Source organism: Rhineura floridana, chromosome 8 (assembly GCF_030035675.1).
Source record: "Rhineura floridana isolate rRhiFlo1 chromosome 8, rRhiFlo1.hap2, whole genome shotgun sequence".
NCBI classification, from domain to species: domain Eukaryota; kingdom Metazoa; phylum Chordata; class Lepidosauria; order Squamata; family Rhineuridae; genus Rhineura; species Rhineura floridana.
This window is the reverse complement of record NC_084487.1, coordinates 72985559-73005311: the sequence shown is the minus strand read 5'-3', so window position 1 is coordinate 73005311 and position 19753 is coordinate 72985559. Positions and strand designations below refer to the sequence as shown.

The window sequence follows — 19753 nt, the reverse complement described above, 5'->3', positions numbered from 1 at the left end:
AAAGAAAATATTGTGGTGGGCTTATGTCAACCGTTGACACTCTGCTTCATTGTGACTTTGAGATAATTGTACCATTAACTTCAATTTACAGGGTAAGATCCAACATCACACCAGTAGATGTGACAGGATTCCCCTTTCCCCCCTGCCCCCCAGAACTGCTGTGGAGAGTTTCCCAACCTTCCAGAGGAGATTGGAGGCATGTGGGGGCTGCAGAGGGGAGAAAGAGGAAGTCCTGTTTGTGCTATTGTGGAAATGGGATACTATAATTGAATGTAACCCATCATATATGTTGTAACCATGTTTTCAATAATATTATAATATCAGGAGGCAAAAAACTGTTTAATAAATTTTATTAAGAGTATTTTGGCCAAAAGATGTCCCAGTATTTGCACCTTTAATTCTTGAATGCATGGTCTTCAAAAACTATATTGACAATAAACTTTGTACACCAAATTGCAGATCTTGTCTAGCTGCCCACTCCAAGCTTCCAGAAATCAGGTCCCCATATGTTACAATTTACATATTGTTTAGTCCCAAAGTGTAGTAGACCCTCCCTATCTAAATAGAATATTAATTCCTTAAACACTTTTTTGAAGGGAGATTGAACACTTTTTTTTGAAGGGAGAATACAATTTTTATAATAAAAATTAACTGTGGCTTAGATTCTGAGATACTGTAAGTGGAACTCTACTCAAGGGACGCTCCTGTTTATGGAAGGAGGAAGTTTTTGTTTTTTTTGCCAGTTCCTCCTGTGAATCTGCTCCAAAGGGATGAGGACCTACAGGAAAGGTGTGGGCAGTCTTAAGAGCTTAAGAGGGAATTTGCAAAATTTGCCTCACCAGTGGGAGGCTTTGCTTGATCCAAAGTCCTTCTGGGAACAAAACGAGACCTTCTGTTCATGGAACAGCCAGCCATTCAGGATGCAGCCTTTTAAAATGGATGCCCTTTCCTACCAGTCTGATAGAACTAGCCATCCGGTTGCCAGCTCTCTACCATCACCTGTGTTTAGGCTGACTGAAAGAAATAACCATAGCCTTTTCTGCAGTTGCAGCTTAAGATTGCGGCACCTCATTTGTAGTGGGCAACAAGGAGTCTTATTAATTATTCAAAATTCAGAATGTGATTATCCAGGGATCAGCCTAGTAAACTTTCCCTATTGTAGGATAAATTGCATAAATGTATTCAGTGCCCAGTCTTTGAATGTTTGCTTCATATTACACAAGATTTGCCTTTTAAACCCATGATAACAATTGCTAACCATATTTTAACATCATAGTTGTATGCTCTGGAGCAGATGAAGCTGAATGGCATGTTTCACAAAACTTTTAAGAAACATTTGGCAGTGAAAATGGAACCCTTGTATGAGTCCCATAAAAAAACTTTGGTCACAATGAAGGCAAACAGAGATATTCTGTATATAGTGTTCTTAAAGAATGTTCTAGTGTTGAGGAATCAGATGTGTGAGCTGTAGGGGGGGGAAGCAATAACAGCTGAGTGTGATCTTAAATAATACAAATTGAGCCTTTCCAATGCAATTTAATTATGCAAGATGAAAGGAAGACCCAGTGGGAATGCTTACTTTAAGAAAAAATATGGTTTTATATAATAAACATAATTAAACGACTTTTTGAGCAAGATATATCCTCCTATAACAGTGGTTGTATAATAAGAGCTAGGTTCTGATCTTAATAATTTGGTCCATCTGTGCTGAATTAATTTATGTGTACTACAGACCTCAGTAGAGCTACTTGATTTTAATTTCGTAACATGAGAACTGACCCTCTGTTTAAATAGAAACAGACTAGATCTCATAAATGAAGGTGGGGCTTAGTATTTGACATTGAAACAGAAACAAAAACGTTGAAAGGAAGTTTGGTAAACCATTGTTGGTGGCCACACCACATATTTTCAGCTCTGATAGCATCAAAAGAGGCTGAAAAACTGGACTTGCACAATCTTGACACAATCTTGAAGTAGAAATGTTATCAAAAGGCTTTCATTTCATGAACTTGTATTTCATGAAATTGTGTGTTGTACCCCCACCCCAAATATGTTATGGTGCCAGGACCAATATTTTTAATGTTACAACATGTTAAAATGTATAAATGCATTTGTTCTTTTTAAAGTGTGTGTATTATCTATCTCTAAGAGAAGATAACTGCAACATTGCCATCATGTGTTGTATTTACTTGGAAAAGGATGTACAAATTAGAATCTCAGTTAAATGGATTTTAAAATATTTATTTACTTACATTTATATCTCATATTTCTTCTACCATGGAGCCCAAGGCAGCATACATATAGTTTCCAGTCACTGGCCAGAACTGTGCAGCTTTAGCAACGTGGTGATTGCATGCACCGTATATGGGACTCATACGATATGTTCTTGTTTGAATGTGCATCTACAGAATGTCTACATGATGTACTAATAGTAATATACCTTAGTAGTATCCTCTTTTAAGATAACAATGTATGGAGACAAGGTTAGTGAGAGGTTGATGTTTCGTTAATCCAAAAAATAGTGGGAACAAGTACTAGGGGGGAGAAAGAAGCTAAAAGAGCTTTGCTTCAGAAAAATACTAGGCAAAGGTCCCCAATTGCCCTCAAATTCCATCTGTGTGGAAAGCATGTGTTCTACCATGGGAATATGACATCTTCCTCAACATTAGAGAAAGACAATGGTATTTCATCACATTGGACCTGCAGGGCTAAGCCCCACCATCCTCTCTAGCTCAGGAGAGGGGAGTTGATAGGTGTTCAGAGCAGCTCTGAGGGTTCATCCATACTTCCATTTAATCTGGTGTGTAAGCCCCTTGTGTCTCAATTAATTCTCCTCCTTCCATGTGACATTGGCCTCTAATCACTGCCTTCCCACAGTTTCCCTCCTTAATCCACAGTTTATACTAGCTATACTGAGAAAAGGAGAGAAACAGCGATTGCAAGGAGTTGCTAAGGAGGGGTGCTGGTTGCATTGTCTCACATTTTCATCTCCTTCCACACCTCCTGCTTCTGTTGGGTTCCTGTTGGCTTCCTCACCCCTCTCCCTTCTGACCTGAGCCAATCAGCAAGGCAGGATAAGAAGGAGGGAGGGGGAATTTGTAAACAAAAAGGAGCATACCTGCAAGTATGGATGAAGAAAAAGTTTGATTTGAGTACAAACAAAGTGCAAAACAATTAGGCTCGGACTACTAGCAGACAATTCCAATAAGGAAAGTGTGAATTTTTAGTATGGTCTGCATGAGCCTTAAAACTCAATGTGATATGACAAGACAATCCCTTTCACCCTCAAAGGGGCAATGACTCTGAGTACAAATTTGGCCTGGCTACCAAGACCACCCGTCATTTGCATTGCCCCAAATAAAGGGGAGCATGGGTAGACAGAGTAGGAGTTGCCTGATGGCCTCAACAAAGACTTGTTTCCCCTCCCCTCAGCACTGCTACCATTGCCACTCTCTTATTCACTATTGTTATCTTTTTCCACATACCTCTGCATGAAGATCACAGATGGATGCCTTCTCAGTAAATTCTGCCCATTCCAGATGTAAACCTTCTGGAAATGTAGAAGCTGTGGTGCTTTCTCTTCTTAATTTTTTTAATTTTTATTTTGGGATGAAATGGAAACATGTCAAATCTAAACTTACTTTAGAAATTTAAGAACATATAATAGCACATAAAAATTACTCATTGGTATATTTATGAAATGCAAAATTATAAATCCTTTCATTTTATTCCGACAGTAATTACGCATCAACATAATGTTAAGGATGTGCTGGAAGTTGCTATATCCTAAGTTACCTAAGTATATGTTAATTCTTGCCAGTTGTCGAAAGATAGGGGGATGCAAGATACACATAGAAACCATTAATATTATAATAATGTTTGATTCCCCCCCCTTTTTTAGTTCAGAGAATGCTACTATATCATATGATTCAAATATTGAGCTATTGAGCACTGAACAGAGTTTGAATATGCTTAAAAGAATAATCTAGGCACGTACAGTCTAACATGCCAGCAGCTGTTCTCTTCAGGTGCACATGGTGCTACTTAGTGCAGAACAAGGTACATGTGTAATTTGGTTGCTTTGGTTAGCCAGTTAGATGCTTTCCTAATGGCAGTTGCAAGTGGCCAATCACAATCCTGGTAGAATTGTTGAAAAGTAAATGTATCCAGTATCTTGTGCTATATTTGATGTTGGTTGCTTTCCTGGGTTAAGTAGCAATCTTCAGGTAAAAGAACAGAACAGTGGTAAAAATAACAGCCAAGATGTCTTTTCTTTAAGCATTTTATTATGTAGCATGAGTTCAGTAGGGGAAATCTGTTGCATGAGAGGTGTTTCTATGACATTTCCATAATTTGAAGACCTCAGGAATATGTTCTGGGTTCCAGGCATTTTCTTTCAACCCTCTGTCTCTGTACAAAATGTTAGTATCGATCTATTTATGCTTTCTTCCTTTCTGAGAGGGAGATCAAGGGCCACCCTCAGTATTGGTATTCAGGAGGCAACATTACCTGGCCAGTATATGTATACACACTTATTCTCTGCAAATATTCCTTATTTAATTTGTTTTGCTTTCAGAACCAATTTTCTATTTAAAAGACAAGCCTCTATAATAGTCTGTTTTTTAAAACTTTGATTTCTAGGTCAAGTGACTGTTTACGTGGAAGGGCAATATGATGTTTTGAAGTATGACCGAAGTACTGATGCTGTACCAGAGGCTAGGAGTATTAATGGCCAAATCTAGGTAAGTATATTTACCTTTGGCTAGATGTTCTTCTTCACCAGGTTCTGAAATTATCTGAATAGACTCAAATGATAACTAAAACATAACCTTTATTAATAAAGCTGCATTCCTGCAAGTAGCTTGGCAGAAACAAGTAACTCTTCCTTTCTCTCAGTAATTATTTATTGCCAATAAAGTTTTCTTGAGGTACTGTTATTGTGAATTGGTGTATCTTCAACTCTGGATGGGATTGCACTCTGCATTAAACACCAGGTACATAGCATTGAGGTGCTCTTAGATCTAGCCTTTATTTGGATCAGAAGTATCAAACATGAAGCTCTTTGGATATTTGAACAACTCCCATCAGCTTCAGTAAGCATGGGCAGTGGTCAGGGATGGTGGGAGTTATAGCTCAACAACTTCTGGAAGGCACCATGTTGGTTACCCCTCCTTTTGATGCTCAGGTGGCATCTGTAGCATAAAGCACCTTTCACCAGTTCTTACACAGGGCTAGTGCTGTAGCAGTTAACTATGCTCTGTAATATCTTGGTTTGATTACTATAATATTTTGTATGTAGGGTTGCCCATGAAGAGTTTTTTTTAAACTTCAGTTGGTTTGGAATGTAGTAGCCAGACTAACACAGATCTTGAGAGATCTAAACAAGTTTCCCATGTGTTTCCAGGCTGAATTCAAGCTGCTGGTTTTAACATTTAAAACCCTAAATGGCTTTGGATCAGGGTACTTGAAAGACCATCTCCTATTTGTACTTGTCCTGCTTAAAATTTGCATCAGAGGCCCTTCTCTGGGTGTCCCCACCAAATGAAATCGGCTGAGTGGCAACAGAGAAAGAGGACCTTTTCAGTGGTGGATTCCCATATGTGGATTGCCCTTCCCCGACAACTAAGGGGAATTTTCCTGAGTTTTAATTTGTTTTTAAATTCAGTGAGTTGGATTGAGAGAAAAGCATGCGGTAGGGACCTGACAGATTCTGACTTCTTTCTCCCTGGCAGCACCCATAGCCCTCTGAGAAGCCATCTCCAAGTGTCAGGGAACCCTGCTGAATGGGGTGGACTGTGGCATGGGGGTGGGGCTTACGGCATATAATTGAAGATAATGGAAGTTGTAATCCAGTAGCATTTGGAGGCTCACATGTTTCCCTATCACATGCCTTTTCTCTGGATCCTACCCTATACCTTTTATTATCTCACTTACTGCTGTCTCGTATCGAAATTTCTGAGTTTTTAAACTGTGTGTTATGTTTCTAAGTTTTTTTAGAAGATATTCATTATTATGCTGCCCTTTGTTGCTGTTGTGTTTTGTATATCACTTTGAATATTTTTAATAGAAAAGTGGCTTTTAAAAAAATATATAGTGAGAACTTTTCATGCAAAAAGCATCCCTGCCTAATAGACACCTTATCACTGTGAGGTATGCTTAGGACAAGATATTTATCTACATTATTACTTTCATTTTCAGTTACTTCTGGCTTCTTCTCTGGGGTGTGACATGTGTAACTAAAATTGCCCCAAACACTGTAAATGTCCACTAATCTAACAGTTTTAATAGGGCGATGATATTATTAATAGTATTTTGATTTTGAATACTGAATGAATAGTTTATACTTTGAGATTGTTTCATTACTATAATAATAGGTCTGAAATTTTGTGATGATTTTAATTTTTTCAGTCATTTAAAGTTTTGCTAATATTGTTAACTGTTTTTAAACTAAGTACCACTGATGTATAATTATCTTTCCTCTGCTAATTTTGTTTAATGGTTTGGGCATATAGTCAGCTTGTATGCCATTTGCATGTTCATTTTCATTTCTCTTTTTGAAATGTATTCTCATTTGCTTTGGTTTTAGCAATCACATGGTCTTCTAAAGAAGTCATGGGTAGCTGTTGTAGCTGTCCAGATAAAGAAACAGTCCCTGATAACCAAAGAAATAAATTCAAGGTAAAATTCTAAGTGGGATTTTGTCACTTTAACGGGCATAGGGTTCTGATTATGTGACAACAGGGTAGGAACAAGAATGAAATTAAGTAGGGCAACTTGGAAATGTCTGGATTTTTCTCTCTCTCAACTGACTCAATGTTCAAGTTGATAGATTGATCATAAGAACATATTTAACCATACTATTTGTAATACAAATAGTATAAGATTCCTTCATAATTACCACAGAAACAGCCTAGATTTCTCTCTTCCCATAGCATTATAAGATGAAAGATAGTCTTGTATATTTTATTAACTGCCACTATTAGCGAGCCTTGAAATGTCTAGGGGGGAGGGTAGACATATATGTGACTTTCATACGTATGATCCTATTACAAGAAGAAAATTAAATACATTTGAACTGCGTTATGTCAGAAAGCCATGCCATATTTATTTGTTCATTATATAGAGGGTTTGTGTTAAATATTTGCTCAGTAAAATTTGGTAAAGGTTATGGTTTAACCTGTTGTATTTAGCTATGATGATCTTTGCCTTACATGTATTACATCTGCATTTTATTTTAAAAAATATATTTTTATAGGTTATTAATGTGGATGATGATGGTAATGAGTTGGGTTCTGGTATAATGGAACTTACAGACACAGAATTAATCTTGTATACCCGTAAACGGGATTCTGTCAAATGGCATTACCTCTGTCTGCGCCGTTACGGCTACGATTCCAATCTCTTCTCGTTTGAAAGTGGTCGAAGATGTCAAACTGGACCAGGTATGTATAGCCTCTTGTTTGATCCCATAGAAGACCTTGAGAAGAAAGAGGGGGAAAGAGAATATTCATTAGACACCTGTAGTTTGAACAACATTGATTCATCTGAATTTAAACAAAAAACTGCATTTTAATGAAATCCAGGTTGGTAGTTCCTGCGTTTCTAAAAGCATGTAGGGATTTATTCGATCACCAAGTAGGCAGCTTAGAATGGTGCATTATCATTTAATACTTAAATATGCTAGTACGATCTCTACAGAGGCCTGTATTTTAATTTCCTACTAGAATACACTGGCTGGTATAAAATGGAGTCACTTGATTCACACAAGGAACTTGCACTAGTCCTCTAGTTTACTTTGAACAGTTGACCATCTTGCTATGGTCAAGTAAGTACCCCTCACTTCCTAAATCATTACCCTGCAGCATGGAAGGATGCTATCATAAGCACAGAAAATTTGCTTTCTTTTTTCTTTTTCTTTATTGGATATTGGATTACAATCATATGCATTTATTCTAACACTTATAGCATGTCAGAAACCAATCAATTGCTTGCTTGATATATTACAGGACATGCCAAAAACTTGGATAGATTGTTTGTTTACTTAAAAAAATATTAATGGCCTATCTTTGTGCTTCTAGGCCTCCAGGACTGCTTATAATAATAGAATATTAACAGAGAGGAAGGCAGTTGGACTTTAGATAACAAAAGGGTGACTGAAGGTGTATAGAGAGAATGCAGAGAAGCCAAATTAATGTTTGGCGTCTATCTTTGCTATGTAAGATGAAAGACACATATCCATGCCTGAACTAATAGTTTTGGGAAGAGAGATTTGAAGTGACATACAGGCGATAATAATGACTTGACAAAAAAATAGTAAGCCATTAGGGATGGATGGCTTATACCCAGCCATTCTTAAAGAGGTCAGATGTGAAATTACTGATATTCTAAAAAAAAATATAGACAGAGAACTTGCCACTAAAATAAGCCTTGTTGCTAGAGAAGTAGAAGGAAGTAAGTGTTCAGAGTTTGAAAAGGAGCCAGTGGGGAACCAGGAAAAAACAGGTTTATTAGCCTTACCTCTGTTCCAAGTAAACTGGTGGAAGGAATGATTAAACCTAGACATTAAACGTGTAAGGTGGAAGCTAGTATTGTGTGAGTCAACTTCTTTTCACAAAATGTGATTTTACCTTCCTCTTCTGTGTGCCTGAAAGCTTGGGGCACTCTCTAAGCAGATTGGGTGTAGACAAGGGGGAGGAGTGGAAGGTTGTGTGAGCAGAAGCCCTTGCACGGACATCACTGGATTCAACCCATAGAAGAATCTCTCTGAGGAAGAATTAGTATGGCTTCTGTAAAAGCCAAGTACTTACCAAGTTTTTAGAATTCCTCATTTGTGTCAGCAAATATGTAGATAAATCTAGTAGACATCATATACTTGCACTTCCAAAAAGCTTTAAACAAAATCCCTCCTCAAAGTCCTTAGGTAAATCTACCAGCTGTGGAATAAGAGAACAAGTCATTTTTAACTTGGAACTGGTTTAGGAGTAAGTAATGAAGGATGGAAATAAATGAAAAACTTTCACAATGGAAGTAAACAGTGAGGTCTCCCAAACATGTTGATTGTAACCAGTGATTGAAGTGGCCAGGTTAGTGGGTGATACCAGATGTATTCAAGATGATGACCATCCAAGAATCTTGGGGTCCTGATGCATATAGCTCAATAAAAACATGTCATTGTGTAGCTGCTGTGAAAGGCAAGCTCAAATTTAGGTGGCATTAGGAAATAGACTGAAAATGCAATGGGTGGTTTCTTAATTCTTTTATATAATTCTGTGGTACCGCCACATTTGGAAAGCTGAGTATAGTTTTGTTTTCCCTGTCTCAAAAAGGTGATTGTAAAGCTATAAAAGGTGCAGAAAAGGGTAACCAAAATTATCAAGAGATTAGGGCACCTTCCTTACAAGAAAAATCTAAAGGATTTGGGCTTTATTGGTTTAGAAAAAGGACCACTAAGCTGGAAATGGGAAATTATAGGTTATGAAATTATGCAAGGTGTGAAGAAAATGAATAGAGAGAATTTTTACTTCCTCTCATAAAAAGAGAAATCTGGCAATAAATGCACAATAATGTAAAATAAAGTACTTTGTTATAAAATGCATAATTAACATAAAGAATTCACTGCTGTAAGATAGGGTGATGCCATTGCTTTAGATGGCTTTTAAGGAAGATTGGTCAACTTCATGGAGGATAGGTCTGTCATTGGTAACATATGCTGAAAGGCAATATACTCCTGAGTCCCAGTTGTTGAAGAGAAACACCAGAGAGGATTGCTGCTTTCATGCCTTGTTTGTGGGTTTGACATGAGTCTGGGAACTCACATGATTGCCTTTTGTAACTGCTTTCTTGACTCTAAGCTCCCCTTCATTTACTAAAATGTATCACAGCAAAGATATGTGAAGGAGAAACTTCCACTATTCCTTTAGAAGTCAGTTATCTATCTGCTAATGTTTGAAAGCAAGCTACATGTACTTGGAGACACCTATTTAACAATGCTTTACATCCCCCCCCAATAAAGTATGATTAAATGTGGCAGAAATGAAGTGTGTTTATATGGTTTGTTTTCTGTAATTACCAAAAATTATCCTTTTTTTCTCCAGCTGGCAGCAGCGCTTTCCTACTTGTGTGAGGGGATTGTGTTTATATGTGGTGTTAAGTGTTGCTAGATTTAATAGCAGTCATAAAGAGAACAGTTTAATCTTTAAGGATTTGCCAACAGTGTATATTTAAGCTACCCAAACATTATAGGCTGCATCTGCACAATGTCATCTCCAGCTGGTTGACTATGAGAGTGTTTTCAAAGGCCATATCCGTTGGACCATAATTCTTAAAAAGCAAAGCAGACCTCCATAAGGAAAAAGAGGGCATCTACCAAATAACAGTGAAAAGAACTACAGTGGAAAGCTACCAATATTGCAATTATACCTTATTCTGAAAATGGTCACAACTACATAGACCTAATAAATCCCACTATTGTAGATCTGCCTCTCTTGAAGAAGGTATAAACAATTGCTATGGGGCCACTGAACATGTTCCCAATCAGTTCAGTTATGTCCATTTTTCCTGCCCACACCCCTGTTTCACACTGAGGTTTGGATGGCACTACTGGATGCCACTGGGGAAGCTTGCACTCTTTTCTCCACCCCTTCCCCCAGTGAGCTTTTTCAGTGTATGTTCCATCAATGAAGTAGTTTTGTAATCCACAAAATAGGTTTAGGATTGTGATGAAAGTTACATTAATGGAACTTGTTTCTATGTAACAGATAAAATGTTAGTTGCCTTTTGGTTAACACTGTTTGAACTTACGCATTGCTGTAAAATCTGTGTTCTGGGCATCCCAGAGGTTCCTCAGTGAGAGCATCAGTAATGGTGGGCAAGCTTTTCACAAAACAACTTGCCAGTCATTTCCTAAAATGCAGAGAGAGACATGGGAATTGGAATAAATGTGAAAATATGTAAATAGAAAAGTCAATATTTGCAATAATGAGTTGTATCCAGTGAAGTTGTTCCATTAGCAGGACTTCTACCTGCACAATGGGATTTCCTCTCCCCTTCCACCTCCCAAATCTGTTCTGGAGTTTCTCCCAACTCTCTGTAGCAGATTTGGGAGGCAGTGCATGGAGAGAGGGAGAGAAAGTTCCATTGCACAAGCAGAAATCTTTGTACTTGCACGACAACTTCATTGAATGCTAACCACAGTTTCATAGAAATTAAAAGATATAACAAGATGAGTAAGTACAACATGTACAACTTATACCAGATTATACCGCAGGAGAATGTTGGATGAGTCATAGGGGCATGTGTTTAATTCACACCACCATGGACCTATGAGGAGGTGCAAAAGACCAGGCTAGTGGAGTGAATGAATTAAACAGAACCCTCTGCAGAAGTTCTGGGCAACTGATTAGGGTTCTTCAGTAGACATCCAGTTAGGAAAGAGTTTTGTAAAGATAGAAAGTTCCAAAACTATTGCCCTATAATATAAGAGCTAAACTCCCTGATATCCAGTGTTAGCTATACTCAGAATAGATCCATTGAAATGAACTTAAGTAACTTTAGTCATACTCAGCATAGACCTGTTGGCATCATTAGACTTAGTATTGGATAGCACATGCTGACTTTATACTTGAAGCCCACTGAGAATCGGGTTCCACTGCAGACAAATCTTGGTGTTTTTCCGTTATTTTGTTTGATAGTTTAGGAAAATATGGACCTTTCTGTGGCATTGCAATCCACAGTCCATTTTGTCTAAAGCATTATGCTAATGCGTTCTGGCATAAATGAGTTGCGGACTGCAATTGGTAGACAACTGTAGAGTTGATGACAAATTGGTACACTAAAAATATGAATATTTGAGGGTATGCATGACACAGTTTCATACTATCTAGAACACTTTTATTATTATATTTGAAAATGTGCTTAAATTGCTTGTGTTCTTAACACATAGCCAGTAGACAAAAATCTTCAGGTTTTACAATTTGCTACCACACCTAATTGTGTTGGCTGAAATAGAGTAGTGGATAACAGTTTTAATATGTTAGATAAACTAAAGCTTGGCAATAGCAAAAAAACACACACTTGTTAACAAGAATGTCAACTTTAACTTAATGCTTTCAATGGAAGAATAATCCAAAGCTGCCAACTGCACTGGTTCTCTTTGCTGATGATGGTAAGTTGGGCTCCCTCTGCTGTTGAAAGGCAAAGCGGAACAATACTAGAGGGCAGTCTCCTCTTTGCTATTGTCTGCTTTGTTTCTGTGTCTATCCTTGAGAACAAAACCAAATTGGCTTTGTCTGTATCACCCAAATCTGTTTTACTTTCCTTCATCCCTTAACCTTTGTATAAACCTGGACTTGTTCCCTGTGTCAGATCCTCTTTATCTCTTTGTGTAGGAATTTTAGATTGATTTTGTTACAGCAGTTGAACAGAAAATCTGAAATATAATTTCGCCGCAGCAAAACTCTGTTCTTACAAGGACTACTGTTTACCAAGAAAATTTTGTTTCCTGAGTTCTCTCTCTTGGGTTATTTTTTTACTTTATTTACTTTAATTTTTGTTTAAATTTGTGCTCATAAGGAATTTAAAACTTTTTTTAAAGGTTTAACATAATTTAATTTGCTAGTTCTCTTTCATTAACAGGTATGTGCTTAAGTGGATTATACAGCATCTGTTAGTGGAAGCTTTACCTTTTTCATGAAAAAGGTATCTAATAGATTATGTGTTGTTGTAGGAATATTTGCCTTCAAGTGTGCCCGTGCAGAAGAATTATTTAACATGTTGCAAGAGATCATGCAGAATAATAGTATAAATGTGGTAGAAGAGCCAGTAGTAGAAAGGAATCCACATCAAACAGAGATGGAAGTTCCAAGAACACCCCACACACCTACCAGTAAGTTTATTTCTTTGTCTGACTGTTGACTGTGAAACCTGAACTCAGTTGCCGTGTTCTCATTTAATGTGTGTTAAAGGTAGCCACAAAATTTATACCTCATTGATTTCAGGTGATGGATATTTCAGGTGAATTCACCCACATCTTGTATATTTTCCAGGCAACCATGCATACTAATTGGTTGTTATAACCAATAATATCTGTTTAGAATTAAATATAGTCTTTATACTGGGCAGAACAGTATGGCATGGAAACTGAGCATCCACACTGTTTAGTTGACCATCTAACTATTCAAAATTGAACTACAATACTAATACAATATGCCAGACTTTGGGTCCCCAGATGTTGTTGGACTGCAACTCCCATCAGCCTCAGCCAGCACAACCAATGGTCAGGAATAATGGGAATTGTAGTCCAGCAACACTGGGGGACCCAAAGGTTGGGGAAAGCTGCAGTATGTGACCATTTGTGTCATATTTGTAATGCTTGGCCTCATTTATATGTCATGTGTGCCCCTGCGTTTGTTCTTTTACATCAGGGATGAGGAACCTGTGGCCCTCGAGATGTTGGCAGACCACAATTTCCATAATCCCTCACCACTGGTCATGGTGGCTGTGTCTGATGGAGTTGTTGGAGTCCAACAACATCTGGGGGATCAAAGATTCCTTATCTCTGCTTTACAAAGAAAAGTGGGATTTAAATGAATGTATTTGAAAGAGATGTGGATTCAGTTTTAATTATGAGTATATAAAATTATGAGTGTAGATGTTCAAAATAATATTACACTCAGCCCAGTTTGCATGTTAAAATAAGCCACAGTTTCTCTTAAACTATGGTTTAATTGTGAATGTGCCTTTCCCCCCACCACATGGATCCCTTATGGCTTCTTCCCTGTCTCTGCATGGTGCCCACGCAACTCAAACAACCCTTTAGCATGGGTTGTTGTCGAAACGTTGGGTGTGATTTGTTTAAAACAAACAAGCCATGAACATTCACCCAGAAATCAACCAAGCTTTGAGTTGTATGGCAGGAAGGAGGCACAATTAAACCGTGGTTAAGACATACTATGTCTTACTGTGATGTGCAATGAGGCCAGTGTTTTAAATGGGTTATTCTAAGTGTATACTTAATATAACTGGGTTTTTAATTTAAAAAACCTAATTTTAGGTCTGAAAACCTTTTATCATCTAGCTCTCTATCACTTGAAGTTATTTGGTGTTTTGGATGTCAGTGGAGATGTTAGAATGTACCGTATATTCTGGCGTATAAGACGACTGGGCGTATAAGACGACCCCCAACTTTTCCAGTTAAAATATAGAGTTTGGGATATACTCGCCGTATAAGACTACCCCTGCTTAATCAAACAAAAAGCAGAGCTTTGCTTAACTCAAAATTTCTTCTCCCTTTGATAACCACATCTACACAGGTTCCACCTCCATACTCAAAATGAAACTGAGCCTGGAAGTGTACAACAACCCCACACATACCTTGCTAATTCGATTATCAATGCCAGGATGTCTGTCTTATCGACTACTCTCCTGCTCCCCCCCCCCACACACACACCGGGCATCATGAAAGACCCAGTCCTGGGCTCAGAAAGAAAATAAATATCTGGTCCTCTTCAAAGTATTGATAAGCCTCTTGTTTTAATTGAAATAATAATTATAAATTCTTGTTCTTATCACTAATGGGAGTTAATTATCTTGCATATGCTGCTGTTGCTTCTATGGCTGTAACGGAGTGAGGTTAAAGATAAGTGAAATGCAAATAGGAAAAAAAAATACAGAAGGCCGTAACACTTTCCTAAATGTAATACCATACCAACCACAACAAGATTCCTATAAGGCAAAAAACTAAGCATCTCACAACCAGTCAGGATTCCTAACCAAAAACCAAAAATATGATAAATGAAGAAATATTTATATAAGCATAACTATCAAATATATTTATTATTTACACAAACTGTAAAGATATTTATAGTGCAATCCTAAATTTATTTATTCAGAAGGATGTCCCAGCGTATTCAATGGGGCTTACTCAAACAGGGACAGAAATGCAACCTCAAGTGATAAGCAACTTCATTCACACAACCCAAAATTCCAAATCATGCCACTTTACACTGTTTTGCAACTGTTTATACTTGTTTTTATGGTTATTGGATTTTAAATGGCTTTATTTCTTGTTGTGAGCTGCCTTGGTTTGCAACCCTACCTCACAGGGGTGTTGGAAAGACTCCATACACACACGCACACACTGCAGATGTATAAATACATACAGCCCATATAATAGTTTATTGTCAAACCAATTGGTCATTGCAGAAAAATCAGTATTAGTTTTTTAAAAATCAGTATTAGTTTCCTACAGAATAAAAACTGCAATACCTAAGTAAGCCCTGCCTACTTGCTTTCAAATAGGACTGGGGGGTGGGGGGCAGAAAGAGAACACAAACACAATTCTTTTTTACATTCACTCCAAAGTCCCATTGATTTTCAGCACATTCATAATCATGTCTGCTCAAAAGTAATTCCTACTGAATTCAATAGGATTTACTCTGGACATATGGGATTAGCACTGTTTTTACCCCCAAAAGCAACTATTGGGAAGGTTTTCAAAACACTGCCCAGGATCTGACTCCTACACACAACAGGGGGAAAAACTGAAATGTATATACCTACCCAATTTATGAGATTTTCAGATAAACAGGAGGGGAAACCACCATTTTCTGGCCTCGCAATGAGGTTTTGCAGACACTGCCACCAAACAAACACTTCACTGATTGGCTGAAATCCTGAACGGGCGGGGTTAAAGCTACGAAGTGCTATACAGTAGTTTAAAAAAAGATTTAACCGGGGGGGGTGCCTGACGTTTTTATATATATCTCGAGAACCGCACCACCTAGAAACTTAATTTTTTTTTAAAATGAAAGCTAAGAATCCCGGCCACCTAAGGGGCTAGCCGGGCGCCGGGTGGCATGCTTAGAATCCGGGTAAAACCCGGCTATCCGGGCAATATGGCAACCCTAATAAGACAACACCCGGCGTATAAGACGACCCCCGACTTTGGAGAAGATTTTCCAGGGTTAAAAAGTCATCTTATACGCTGGAATATACGGTACTTACTTTGAGATTTTACCTCAGGAGAACAGCAGGTACACCAAAACACTGGGTAGCGTGCTAGAGTTGAAAGGATCAGGGGTCAGCTGCAAGGTCACCTTGTAGCCTGATGCTGATCCCTTTACCCCTGTATTAAATCAAGCTCTATACTTCACAATATTTCATAATCAGCTGGTTCTGATTGTGTATCAACAGTTAATTTAGATACTGTGAGAGAAAGGCGGGTGGTGCTTCTTAAGCCACCAAACTGCTTGAAGTGGCCCACCAGCAAGTCTTCTTCCTGTTGCAACCCCCCCCCCCCAGCACCACCATTGCATGGGAACTAAAACTGCCACTGCTAGGAGGTCTTTGCACTCAGGTACCCAACGGGAAGAAGCTTTCCTTCCTGTTCCCCAAGCACTCTGGAATGGCAAAGTGGCACACAGGAGGGAGGAGAAATATCTCTGCAAGGTAAGGAGAAGGTTTTCCTTCCTATCACAGCACTGGGCTAAGAGAAGAGCTTCCTTGCAGTGCATACTGCCAGTGCAGAAGAGCAGAGAGTGCTTTTCCTCCCCGTCTCTCTCTACTCTAAAGAGAGCAATATCTGAAGACCAGAGAGAGAGAGAGCTTTATCTCCCCATTGCAGGCTATATTTCTGCTATGCTTGTGCTGTATATAAACTGCTCTGAGCATCAAGTATAAATATAGCTGTTCTAAATGTATTTGCTGCTTTGATATACAACTCTAAAGAGGATTTCCCTTCCTTCCCCAATCCATCAGCCTAACTCGTAATGACTTAATATTTATATATATCTATATTCCCCCCAAAGAAAAGGATATTTAATAAATAGGGTAACTGGATTTTCTTTTTAATCAGCACCTGGGTTGAGTGGGCAGAGTCTACCTAATGGGTATCCAAGGTATCCCTCCTATGGAGATGCTTCATCACATCCCTCCAGCAGGCACCCTTCTGTAGGAAGTGCACGTCTTCCTTCAGTAGGTGAAGAGTCAACACATCCCTTGCTTGTAGCAGAGGAGCAAGTAAGTAATTTTGAGTTTTTCTTCACAGTAGTCATGTTCCAATTTAATTCCGTTCTACTTTCTCATTACTGTCATGATTCTATAAGCTTACATTGAAATTGTTACTAATCTTTTTTCTGTGGAGGAAGTGCTCTGAAGCAAGTTTCTTGCCTGAGTGCATGTTCTTTTTACCATGTACCTCTTTGGGATACGACAAAAATATGTGGTCATGAGGAAAAAGGGAGTAAGGCAAAGTGAAAGATAGCCATGGGACACCACAGTTGACATTTTATTCTGTCCTCTGCAGGTCCATACATATGTGAATACAACTGGTGTGCAGGAGGAAAGAAAAAACAGGCCAAGTGTGCGTACACCTCTGGAACGAAGGGTTTCTAATGCAGAAACAAGCAAGTCAAGGGAAGATGAAACTTGCTCAGATGACAGAGATGCCCAGGTTGTACTGGAACCTGAAGGAGTCAAATTTGTTTTGGGCCCAACTCCTGTCCAAAGGCAGTTAATGGAAAAAGAAAAATTGGAATCCAGTGGGAACAGTACTCAAGCTAGCGGAAACAGTACTGAAACTAGTGGTAACAGTACTCAAGCTAGTGGGAGTAACAACAATGAATGGGACACTGGATACGACAGTGATGAACGCAAAGAAGTTTCCTCTGGTAACAAAATAGCATATGAAAATGTAAATAGATTGTCCATCCCTAGTGCCCCAGGACTCAGGAGAGGTCGTCTAATATCATCCAGTACCTCTGATACCCAGAATATCAACAATTCAGCTCAGAGGAGAACTGCATTGCTAAATTATGAAAATCTGCCATCTTTGCCTCCAGTTTGGGAAGCCCACAAGCTAACTAAAGAGGAAGATGACAGTTTAGGACCAAAGACACCTTCTCTGAATGGCTATCACAATAATTTAGATCCCATGCATAATTATGTCAATACAGAGAATGTGACCGTGCCATCAAGTGCTCACAAAGTAGAATATGCAAGACGTCGGGACTGTACCCCAACAGTCTTTAACTTTGATATTAGGCGACCAACTTCAGAACATAGGCAGCTCAATTATATACAGGTTGATTTGGAAGGTGGCAGTGACTCTGATAACCCTCAGACACCAAAAACTCCTACCACTCCACTTCCACAGACTCCAACTAGGCGCACAGAGCTGTATGCTGTGATAGACATTGAAAGAACAGCCGCTATGTCAAGCTTGCAGAAAGCACTGCCACGTGATGATGGTACTTCTAGAAAAACCAGACATAACAGTACTGACCTGCCTATGTGAGCTGAAAAGCATTAGTTAAATCATTTGCACCTTTGTGAAGTTTTTTTTAAATTGAATGAATGCTCTGTTTTGATCTTTAAATGCTATTACATTTCATAGATTGATAGATTTTTCTGAATACTTTATGTGCTTCTTTAAAGGGAATTTAAGGTAGAAAGAGTATTGAATAACACTGTTTCATTTTACAATGGTAGTAACAGCTTTTGGATAGCATCCCCATCTTTTTATAGTGCCTATTGTATTGGATGAAAGTTGGAGTAACATGCCAGTTCTGACAGACCTGGTCACTTGCCTAATGTCACTGAAGGTGTTACAAAAATACTTTTTTTTTATGCCTCCTGAAACTTTGCATTACAAGCAGGTCAGTATTGTCTCTCATAGCATAGGTTTGTAGATTCACATATTCCAGTTGAATTTATGGCTTCATGTGGTGTAAATGAGAGATTCTGGTCAGTTTAAGTAGAGCCATAACATGGTACAAATTCCATTATCTAGCATGTGTGGACTAAGTGACATTCTGGCACATAAATCAGTGCTTAGTTTGATGGGAGAGGACTGTCAGGCAGCTGTCATCCTCTAAAGCCCTTCCAACAGAAGCAGCTTGTGGTGGTATTGAAGAGTGCAAGTCTATTAATAAAGCCAATTAGTAAATGTTAAATTTTTAATGCCAATGAGAGTGCCATTAAGAGTCTCTTGCTTGAGAGAAAAAACTGATGAAAACAGCAGTTTCATATATATTAGAATATCATTTAGCACTTGGTTTCAGTTCAAAAACAGTCCATGAAATAATGACCAGATGCACTTTAAAACCACTGACCATAAATCCAGCAACTATTAATTAAAGAACATGCTTTTTTGGCAGATCCATTTGCACTTCAGAAAGACACTGTGTTGCAGTGTTCAAGGATTTGTTTTTTGCTCTGTCAAATCAAAAGTAACAGTGACTAATTTGAAGAAATAATACCATTTAGGGGAAAATGAGATAAATGTATACTTTTTTTGGTAAGTGTGGCATGAAGGAGATGGTGTAGTACTATATTGATAAAGGGCTATAAATTGTTTTGGCCAGGATACAAAGGATGGCATTCTTGCCTTTCCTTACTGCTAGAGCCCCCCCCCCAAAAAAAGCTGCTCCTGGAGACCTTTTGCAACAGCATCCAATGGAGTGCAAAGGGGTGCAGCTGAAAGAAAAGAAAAAATCAGCAACCCTTCCATGTACATGCAGAAGCACTCTCTGCTGTTAGTGCACAGGACTCCTGGGATTCTAGCTTATACATTAGATTCTTCAGACCATCCTGATAGAAGAGCTTTGGGATTGACTTGCCGCTGTTGGCATGTGAGAGGTTATGTCAATGTTCCCTTTCATCAGAGTCTGAAATCAGCCTTGGCTTAGGTCCACTACAGACTTCCAAGTGGCAGCTTCAGGTTTTTCTGTACAATTGTACAGATACTACACTCAAG

At 38.5% G+C, this 19753-nt stretch overlaps 1 protein-coding gene across 5 annotated transcripts in view; it reads left to right on the top strand.

Moving 5' to 3' along the window:
- Positions 1 to 18950, top strand: part of FRS2 (fibroblast growth factor receptor substrate 2) — a 54316-nt gene extending 35366 nt beyond the window's left edge. For all 5 annotated transcript variants that reach the window (XM_061639765.1, XM_061639766.1, XM_061639769.1 and 2 more), the window contains 6 exons: positions 4642 to 4742; positions 6587 to 6678; positions 7256 to 7442; positions 12725 to 12883; positions 16853 to 17016; positions 17303 to 18950. In XM_061639765.1, coding sequence (XP_061495749.1) covers positions 6613 to 6678; positions 7256 to 7442; positions 12725 to 12883; positions 16853 to 17016; positions 17303 to 18292 — 1566 coding nt within the window. In that variant the 5' untranslated portion in view covers positions 4642 to 4742; positions 6587 to 6612 and the 3' untranslated portion in view covers positions 18293 to 18950. The remainder of the gene's footprint in view (positions 1 to 4641; positions 4743 to 6586; positions 6679 to 7255; positions 7443 to 12724; positions 12884 to 16852; positions 17017 to 17302) is intronic.
- Positions 18951 to 19753: the final 803 nt, after the last annotated feature.